At 33.0% G+C, this 10,651-nt stretch overlaps 1 protein-coding gene across 1 annotated transcript; it reads right to left on the bottom strand.

Moving 5' to 3' along the window:
* Window positions 1-5,974: 5,974 nt before the first annotated feature.
* LOC134243104 (uncharacterized) lies at window positions 5,975-9,403 on the bottom strand. The gene is made up of 2 exons (XM_062725319.1): window positions 9,246-9,403; window positions 5,975-8,274 (listed from the first exon to the last, which is right to left on the bottom strand). The coding sequence occupies exons 1-2, from the start codon at window positions 9,400-9,402 to the stop codon at window positions 7,619-7,621; spliced, it is 813 nt and encodes a 270-aa protein (XP_062581303.1). The 5' UTR covers window position 9,403; the 3' UTR covers window positions 5,975-7,618.
* Window positions 9,404-10,651: the final 1,248 nt, after the last annotated feature.

The following is a 10,651-nucleotide window of genomic DNA, read 5'->3' as shown; positions in this document are numbered from 1 at the left end:
GATATGTCTGCTTTATAGTATGTAGGACATACTAAATAAGATATATACAAAATATGAAAAAAATTAAATGACAGGTATTTTTTCAGCTAAAGGTCCTTCATCCCCTTAATTGATGTTAATGAATCGCTAAAGATTTTCAACATACTCTTAAGAGTATTCTACTATTGTAAAATTCCTTTTTTTTGTAATTCAGTAATTCAATCAAGGAAACTGACAAATAATCACGGCAAATTTACTTTCAAAAATGTTAATTAGTTCGACTTTATCGAACAGAATTTCCTCTGCTTTTCAAAACATGTGTTTTCACTTTTATCAATATGTACAGCCATACATGTACAAGTATATCCCCTAGCAGAACCTCCATGTTGTGATCAAGAGTGCTCACCCTGCGACTTAACTACCCTATCTCTCTCTGTACATAACTCATTCCCCCCTTGGAACCCCTATAATGGTCATTTCTGGAGAAAGGTGTTAAATTTCTGGAAAGCAGATGGTTCTTTCGGACCTCAAGCCCTAAAAATCTACCTAACTTACCGGAGAAAGTGGCCTCGCAGTCTATAAGCAAACCTTACAATATATTTATAATACAATAAATTACAAACGATGGTAGCAATAACAGTATATTCAAATTAAATTAATTATTTGAATAACATTGCGTTACAAATAAAATTTCCACGTATCCAGAGTAACCTAAACTTACCTATCAGATACACATCACTTCACAAAATAAATCACTGTATCATTGAGACAATATTAAGTGAAGGTATTTCTTTCTTATGTTACACCAATATGTAAAACTCTGTATATACATGTAATATTCGCATTTGACTTGGCTAGTACAGTCTACGTTAATCATATACAATATAAAACTTACTGAAAAGGTCTGCACTTGTCAGCAGTCTAGGAGGAAGAGGGAGGATCTCTGCACACATCACATAAGTGATAAAAATGCACGTGTATCGAAGGTGACGGGGTAGTTCGTACCCCTTTTATCTTGCTCATCTAAAGCTTATCAAAACTGTGTGTACATGACACATTTATATTAAAAATTGATCTTTAGGTATATCATTTTTTATCACCATACACTTTCGGGTTTTTCTGATCTGGTTTTGCTTGGTGCTAATTGTTTACGTGTCTTTTTAAACGTCTTTTAAACGTGTATAGACACAGATTTGAAGTTAATATTTTCTGTATGATTTGCCACTTGTCCATAAATTAAAATTTGTACAGTGAAAGGGTAATAAAAGTGTGTCAATAATACCCATCCAAAAATTTAACGTTTTAATAACTTTTAGATAAAATAACTTTAAAATATTTTTGTGCGAAATGTAAAAATAAGTCGTGATATTACTGAAGCACCACGTGCGAATAAAATTACTCGCCTCTATTTCTATGATGCTGAAATCGATGTAAAATCTCTTGATTTTTGACCGTCCATTTGCAAATTTTATTTTAGCGATTTGCCATTCAAGAGCCCGTTCGAGGTAAATAGTACTCGGAAAACAAGGAATCTACAGTGTACAGAAAATATTTAATTCAAGTCTGTATTACTAACAAATATTGAAAATTTAATCCAAAAATTTAATTAATGTACATTCCTTCTTTTCGCGAGTACTTATTACTGCGAAAGGCCTCTTTGAACAACGTCAAATCGAGAGAATAAAATTCGTGAATGGACTGTTTATCAAGAGATTTAACATTGCTTTTACTACCATAAAAATAAAATCGAGTAATTTTATTTCGCGAGTTGTGCTTCTCGGGAAATCACGCGATAATTAATTCCACGGGTATATTTTGTACTTAACAGTACATTCAGTGTAGAAATGTTCGAAAGCAAAACCCCTTCACATGTATCATCATTCCGCGCTTAGTGTTGTATCTACAAAGTTTAAAGCAAATTGAACACACTCGTGAAACGTGCAGTTTTTCTAAAAATGGGTTGAGCTGTTATAATTAATGTTTACTATTCACCGGGTGTTTTCAGTCTGCCCACTAATCTTTGGCTATGTAGACTTCATCCTTCAGAAACCAAAAAAAAAAAAATAATAAGTCAGTCTTGGTTATATAGAAATCTTTTTTTTTCTTTTTGATTGGTAGAAGGTGAGTTTCAATTTATCAGGTTAAGATACTTTTATATTTACGGAAGAGTGAGGCTCTGTCAATATTTGAGCATGTTTCTGTATAATCACAGGTCTTAGACTAGTTTGTCTATTTGTCTAAAAATAAAAACTATGGGTAGGATATCAGTATCTTGTTTACTGTATACAGGGAAAATTTCGCCCCCCCCCCGTTTTTTTCGCCACTTTCGCCCTTCTTACATATAGAGGGTAATTTAAAGAACACTGAATAACTTTTTAAAGTAATTTGTGACTGCGTGAATTTAAAACGTGGCCAAATTGTTTGCAAATGTGAAAGGGCGAAATTAACCCTGTATATAGTATATACATCTACAAATAAAGTTTGGTAGGTATATAAAAATCGCCATGTCTGTCTGTCAGTGAAATCTCTCACGAACATAACTTTGTAAGTAATAATCCTTGAAAGCTCAAACTGCACAAAAATTGGTTATGAACCAGAAAGGTGTTATAACTTTAAGCAAAGGTCAATTCATTACTTTGAACTTATCAAAAGAATATTGTTCTTATTCATTTTATATCTTTGTTGAAAAAAATCATTGAAACTCAACATAGTTCTGATGGTCATGACCTCGACTTAAGGTCATCCAAGTAAATTATGACTGTCGGAATCAAACTTTATTAGTCTTGTAAAAATTATAAATGGGAATAATTGGAAGCTCATATTTGGTACACCGATTGTTTTATGACTTGAAGGAATGTCATGAGGGCTTTTCTCGCTTTATAAATCTTTTTTTAGAAAGAGTATGTTCTTACGTATTTAATTACCTTAATGACACAAACTGTCTATCAAGTTTATCTAAGAAATGAATTAAATTTATGAAGATTCACGAGGACATGAACTACGAATTTCACACCGGTATATTTCATGAAGCGCGTTAATTCATTTCTCTTTTTAGGTCATCTGAGTAAACTCAGGTGACCTATTGCTATCCGTTTTCGTCCGTCTTCGTCCGTCGTTCGTCGTCCGTCGTGTGTTAACATTTGAACATTTTCAGCTTCTTCTCTGCAACCACTGAACCAATTTCAACCAAATTTGGCACAAAGCATCTATGGGTAAAGGGGAACAAAACTTGTGAATTTCATGATCCCTGCCCCCTGGGGCCTGAGGGGTGGGGCCAAAACCACTAAAATTAATGCAATCTTTAAAAAATCTTCTTTTTTACTCCTGGATATCAAGCAGTCAAACTGTTTGCATGATAGTAATCAGCAAATTCATGACCCTGGGGTCAGGGGTTCTAGTGCTAGGGCGGGGCTAAATAAGTATATAGTGAAAATGCATTATTTCTTTGGAAATCTTCTTCTCTACTCCTGGGTATTAAATAAACCAACTAAGTTCATAGTTATGATGAGCAAGAGTGCCTCTACCAAAATTGTGAATTTTATGGCCCCAGGGTCATTGGTTCTGGTGTTAGGGCGGGGCTCTATTGATTATATATAGTGAAAATACATGATTTCTTTGAAAATCTTCTTCTCTGCCCCTGGGTATTAAATATACTTACTAAGTGCATAGTTATGATGAGCATGAATGCCTCTACCAAAATTGTGAATTTTATGGCCCCAGGTCAAGGGTTCTGGTGTTGGGGGGGGGTGGGGGGGGCTCTATTGATTACATGTATATAGTGAAAATACATGAATCCTTTGAAAATCTTCTACTCTGCTCCTAGGTATTAAATAAACCAACTAAGTGCATAGTAATGATGAGCAAGAGTGCCTCAACCAAAATTTTGAATTTTATGGCCCCAGGGTCAAGGGTTCTAGTGTTAGGGCGGGGCTCTATAGATTATATATAGTAAAAATACATGAATTCCTTGAAAATCTTCTTCTCTGCTCCTAGGTATTAAATAAACTAACTAAGTGCATAGTTATGATGAGCAAGAGTGCTTTTACCAAAATTGTTAATTTTATGGTCCCAGGTTCAGGGTTTCTGGTGTTAGGGCAGGCCTCTATTGATTATATACTGAAAATACATGAATTCCTTGAAAATCTTCTTCTCTGCTCCTAGAAATTAAACAAACTAAGTACATAATTATGATGAGCAAGAATGCCTCTTTTAAAATTATGAATTTTATGGTCCCAGGGTCAGGGGTTCTGGTGTTAAGGGGGCGGGGCTCAATTGATTATATAATGAAAACACATTAAATCTTTGAATTTTTTTTTCTTTGTCTCTGGGTATAAAGCAGATGAACTACCTTTATAGTTATGATGAGCAAGGGCCCTAATCTTGCAGAATTGTGAAATCTAAAGCCCCAGGGTCAGGGGTGGGGTGGGGGCTCTACTTATATACTGAAAATGAATTTATTGTTTGAAATGTGCTCTTTTGTATTTATAAAACATTTATTTATTTTTTGATATTAAGGATGCCTTTTTGAAATTTGTGCAATGTGTGGACCTAGGGTCAGGGGTTTATGTCAAAGTGTTAGGGGCACTACTGGTTAGTTGGAATGCATTTTTGTTCCCCTACCCTGCATATGGGTATTCAGTAACCAAGCTAAGCAACTGCTAAGTGTATTGTTATGAGGATCAATGGTCCTCTTTCAAAATTGTGAATGTCATATAGCATCTGGCTTAAAACATGAATCAAATTCAATAACTGGAAAATTGTTGCATAATGCTCAGGTGACCTATAAGGCCCCTGGGCCTCTTGTTTATTTATTTTATTTGTCTGAAGAGTTGGATTTCAGTATGAAGAAATATCTTTTTCCAAATTGCAGAGGCTAATTGCTGGTCTAAATATCACTCAGAATAGAAAGAAAAAATATCTCCTGTGGCATTTGGAGAATTCGAAAAATGGCATAAAAATAACACAGTGCCGGTTGAATTTGTGGTACCTTAACTCAGCTTCTTGGATGTTTCTATCATGAAGCTCGTTGTATGTGACGCTTCCGAGAAGGTCAATAGTTAATACTAAATAACTACCAAACAAATTATGTCGGTCTATCATTTGGTCTCTTGATATGAAGGTATTACTTTCTTTTAGAAATGAAATTTTAAGATTTCGTGGCGGAGGGAGGTGTAACTTAAAATAAAATCTCGCTTATCAAAACGACAAAGAAATAAAGGCAAAGGGGGGATCCAAAACCTCAAGAATTTAATAACCGCTTTTGAAAAAGAAACGCAGGAGAATATTTCTAGCTGGTGGGATTATGCACGGTAAGTTAGTTAAAACGCTTTTCCCCCTTTTATTGATAGAAATGTTTTTTTTAATAGAATTCAATTAACTTCTTCGCACATTGATTCATTTCAGATTGAATTTGTAATCGTTATACATGTTATAGGGGGTCGATGCATAGGTGACTCTTTCCATTTGTATCTTGCCTTTCGCAATATTCTTTGGAAGACTTCGCAGGGTATTACTTGATTAGTAATATCCATTCAAGTTCAGAATGAAACAATTTTCCGAGATTCAAAATTTCTATTTACTAGAAAATATATCATAAATGCTTTATCATAAGTTTTTGGCGAAAATCCTATTTGATTATTAAAAAAAGGAATAATAACAATATTACAAATCAAAGAGTTCCAAAAAAATTAGAAACATTAATCAATTTGTTAAAGAAATTTAAAACAATCCTGATTTTCTTTTGATAATTTTAATGTTATGTATTTCTCCTACATTTTGGATCTCTGTCAATCAGAGAGATAGCTATAGGAAGTAATATATTAATATGTTACAGAAAGAGTTTTAAGCTGAATGTCCACTGATCAATCATCAACTTTTGTTACACACACAGAAAGTGTGCTTGTATCATTGCTGAACATATCTATGCAAGGGTAATTTACATATATTACATTTATTAACAAATTAATAATGCTCATTCAAACTCAGAAAAAAAAATATGGATGGATCAAGTTTATTATAATGCTGCTATAGAATAATACAATTACAAGAAAGCGGTAGTTGAACAATGATATATCATAGCATTGTACGTATAAAATTCTAACTCTGAGAAATTCCCAACAAACCAATCATCTTTCTCTTACTGACTTATCCATAGACAAAAGAAGAAAAAAAACAATCTCAATTTATAACAAAATACGTTGTTGTTACAAATTGTATTGTAACATACCTTCTACTTTTATAACAAACCTGTCATTTGTCCAAATATCATTACATACAAATAATTATTTTTACTTGCATCCATACACTGCAAGTAATTGCATATACTATTCCCCTATTCCATTATATTATATTTAGGGCAATATAATGTTTTTGAAATTAGACACCTGAGATGTAAACTATTTATCGAGGCCGAAGGTTGACATGAATATTGTACTTCAACAATGAGTAAATCATCGTATTTATCAAAAAAAAAAAAGACCACCAACTTTTCTTATTCTATAATTCAACTAATAGATTGATTTATTGATTGTATATTGTTTCACGTCCCTCTCGAGAATTTTTCACTCATATGGAGACGGCAGCATTTGCCAGTGGAGAGCGGCAAATGTTGTTCTTTACTCCCAACTCAAGGCCATTGAGCAGGGAGGGATCTTTTTCGTACCAGCACCTTCTGCGACACAGGACCACGGTTTATACGGTCTCATCCAAAGAACCGGTCTCCACGTCCCACAGTGGGATTCGAAACCGCGACGTAAGGATTGACTCCTTACTTTGCGACTCTAGATCAGAGGCTCTAACAACTGTGCCACAAGGGCGACTTGAACTTATAGAGATAACAGACTAAAATTATTTGTGGATTGATAAATTAGTCTGTTCAACTAATAGAGAAAACAGATTAATTTATCAATCCACAAATAATTATTTTTTGATAGGAGATCAGGTGCAAGTAAGATAATATTCTAAAACTTTTTTGTATCAATTGTATTTTCCAATGTATTTGTATCGTGGTCCAATATACAGAAAAATCCGTCCTTATATTTACCTGGAAGGTCACACGAAGGTGAACAGAACACACTGTAAAATCACATATTTCTGAGAGGTAAAATTTTCATGGTTTGTGGAAAATATATTGGTTCATGGTTGATTTCGTGGTTGAAGAATTTTTAAGTAGTAATATACATGTATTTGAAAAATATGTTTTTTGTGGCGGACATAATTTTTTGGGTCTCTTTATAGCTTGAAAATAAAAATAAACGAAAACTAAATCCTTATGAAAATGAATCATTTCACAGTAGTATTTTTACTACATGGCTGGATCTCAGCCATTCAGGGAACAGAGAAATGGAAGTTATTAATCATGTAACAAAATTGAATCGTTTCCACTGTTCAATAACAAGCCTTTGTCACAGACAGGGTCAATGTACATGTAAATTCGCTTAATATATTCATGCACGGACAATGTACATGTACACATATCAATGACAAATTGAAACTGCATATTATTTAAAGTCAAATTCAAAACGATAATTATGACGCTTTAAAATAATACAGTAACAAAACACTGCTGTAGACTCATGATATATCATAGCATATCTTCTTTTTCTTGACATATCAAAAGAACAGATAAACATATCATAAATCATTTCTTGCAGAACAACTCCTTTACAAATTCTTCAGGTAAACATGATTCAAGTAAAGATCTCACTTTTTTCATGGAGATCCCCGACTCCACCAACAGATCAGGACGCTTCATGTCTTTCTTAGTAGAATAATTATAAAATTGTTTGGGGTATCCATTTAAAAGCATCCCGTACACTTTAAGGGTGCCTTTATCAACAATAGTGAGAGGGGCACCTGAAGCACCATGAGCAGTGCTGCTGGAGCTATGAAATAAAATTTTGTCCTCAGATATTACACACGGGGCATAGTCATCTATTATTTCGCGTTCCTTATCTGGCCACTCCTTTTTAAAGAAAGCAATTCCTTCCTTTTTCAATTCAGTAAGTTTTGTTTCATTGTTTATGATAGTACATCCAGGATCATGTTGAAGTGGGATTCCATCAGGATGACCAAACACGTGAATCTTTTCTTCAAAAATGTTATATTCCACTAGATTAAAGAATCTTGGTTCAGACTCTAGTTCTGCAAGCTCTAAGACTATAACATCATTTTCTGGAGATACAAACGCTATATCAGGTTTGAATTTTACAATCCTTCCCACTGCTCCTTCCTTCAAATATTCAAATTTGATTTCATATCTCTCGGTTAAATCCTCCGCCAGTCCCTTTACTTTAGCTGTGAAAAAGACGAAGAAAATTAATCACTTAAATCTAGTACTTATTCTCAATGAACATGTTCCATGTAATTTGATTTTCAAGCATTTCTTTGATAAATTTTATGAGAGAGGTGGTGAAAAATGAAATTTACGAATAGATAAATTGTGATGGGGGTCCTTCCCGTCACGGGCACTGGTTAATAGAGACGATTGTTTTTATTTACATCGTTTATATACATATTTACAACACAATATATATTTATAAGAAAGCACAATGTTCACAATAAAAAGACACGTCCACACTCATTGACTTTCAGACTTGTTCTTCTCTCTCTCACTCATGTTCCCAGGGATGGCCATACCAAATCTCTTTTTCTCCCACTTTCTCACACAAATCAACTTAATGCTCACTTTCATCTCTCAGAACTCTATCATGCACAATAAACAACGATAACAAAATGACAAGGAAACAAATTATAAATCCATGCTTGCTCACTCGTTTTCTCTCTAACTAACTCAAATTACACTCTTGGGATACAGGGCTACAACGCCTGCGCCGAATTGAAAAAAATCTAATGATTTTATTTATTTTCTGATTAATATTTAGCTATGAGAGAGTTGGCCACTATTCAAATGAAACAAATTTCATTCTTTTTAATACCACCATTTATGTGTGTTTTTACTGTGAATATATCGCGTTAATTAAGGAATTATGACTCAAATGAAAACTTCGAATCAAAAATCAAAGTTAATTAGATAAAAATCTGTGATGCCAATGAACTAAATCAAAAAATAATATAAAACTTAGTAACATCAAGTGATTTCCCAATTCTCTGTACAGGCTCTTTAACATGAAAGAAATCAACTTAAGGTATAAAAACAATATTCATTTTGAATTTTGAAAAATTACTTCATAAATATGAGGAGCTGACAAAAAAAAGCTAAAATAATGTCATGTTTAATAGAAAAAAAAAATAAAAGGCAGAGTTACCTTTCCTCTTAAAATCTAATGATGAAATAAGGTTAGATATATTCCAACTTCCAGTCACTGGCAATTTGTCTTTAGTCCATTCTATTTTATTTCGCTCTTCTTCGGTCAACAATCTATGTACTTCTCTCCAAAGTTTCTCTACAAAAAGGTCTAACATTTCAAAATTCAGAATATTTTCAACTTTACCTACAACAAAACACTTGATCAATATATATTTCCATTTCTAATTTTCCTCTCTGTGATAACTCTTTAAAAGTTTCCGGAGTTAATTTCTTAATAATTCTACCAGATTATTCATCTAGGTAGGCAAATAGGTCAGGAGCGAAAAGAACTACTATGCATGCAAATCTCGTGCGCATCTGTTTCTGAGTCTGACAATAAGGAGGCCAATTATGCATGAAATCTCGTGCTGTTCCCGTTGTGTTTGTCGTCAGTGGGCGAGGACTATTGAAATTGGGATGGGAGTCTTCGTGAATAGGTTTGTCATTTTGAAATTTTTCACTGACTTGATAAATTATGCATAGTATTTGAAAGGATGTTTTGACCTGTGTGCTTAATATAATTATGTCCAAAATATGCATCAATAATTCCAAAGTTTTCTGCATATACATCATATAATCTAATATTTTCCTTCTCCTTATTGATTCTACTAAAGATAATAAAAACCTCCTCAGTTGCAAGAATTGACTCTGAAAATATGAAATATCATAAATTGTAAATATCTTCTCATCGTATGTCTTTTCAAAAATAAAAGAAGAATGTATAATAAACTTTCTTAACATCCTTAGAAATAGTTAATACATTGATTACAAAAGAAGGATGTAAAGAATATGTTTTAAATAGATACTTTTGTGTTTGAATTTTATACCGATAAATGCTAGGTTCTTTCTTCTATGAAGTACTTCTTTCTGTTTTTGACAAAAGGGAGTTGATTTATTCACAATATACATGTATGTCTCTTTAACAGTTTAAAGTAAAAGTGGAGATAATTCTTTTTTAGAATAAATAACACAAAACAACAAATTATATATATTTCCCACTAAAGAAAAGACACCTAACTATCTTACAACTTTATGATTTAACAATTCACTAGAACGTGGGGGAAAGGGGGGGAATTCCAATTTAATATTTTTTTAGACAAAGATTTTATTTTTTCCCTCCATCTTTATGAACAATTTGTATTTATTCAGTAATGTAGATCATTCTCCTGGGTCATTCATTTTTAAAGACGAACAAATAATTGACTTTCAAAGAAATGATAAAAGATGATGCAAAAAGTTGATAATCCTAGAATATGGGGATATTTTTAATGAAGTCTTCACAATAGAATTACTTTTTAAGGAACAAGGAACGAACTGAGTACCCTTGCCACACTAATAAAACAAGAGAAAAAAAATCATTTGCAC

Source organism: Saccostrea cucullata, unplaced genomic scaffold, assembly GCF_032062105.1.
Source record: "Saccostrea cucullata isolate Sc308-1 unplaced genomic scaffold, CSIRO_AGI_Scuc_v1 ctg973, whole genome shotgun sequence".
NCBI lineage: Eukaryota > Metazoa > Mollusca > Bivalvia > Ostreida > Ostreidae > Saccostrea > Saccostrea cuccullata.
Note: the sequence above shows the minus strand (reverse complement) of the source record. Positions and strands in the feature narration are given on the sequence as shown.

What these genes read in the sequence shown, in the direction of transcription:
- LOC134243104 (XM_062725319.1), bottom strand. Translation starts at nt 9,402, where the DNA reads ATGTTAGACCTTTTTGTAGAGAAACTTTGGAGAGAAGTACATAGATTG. An exon ending in ATTAGATTTTAAGAGGAAAG is followed by an intron (nt 8,275 to 9,245) that starts GTAACTCTGCCT and finishes TCTTTTTCACAG; the next exon opens with CTAAAGTAAAGGGACTGGCG.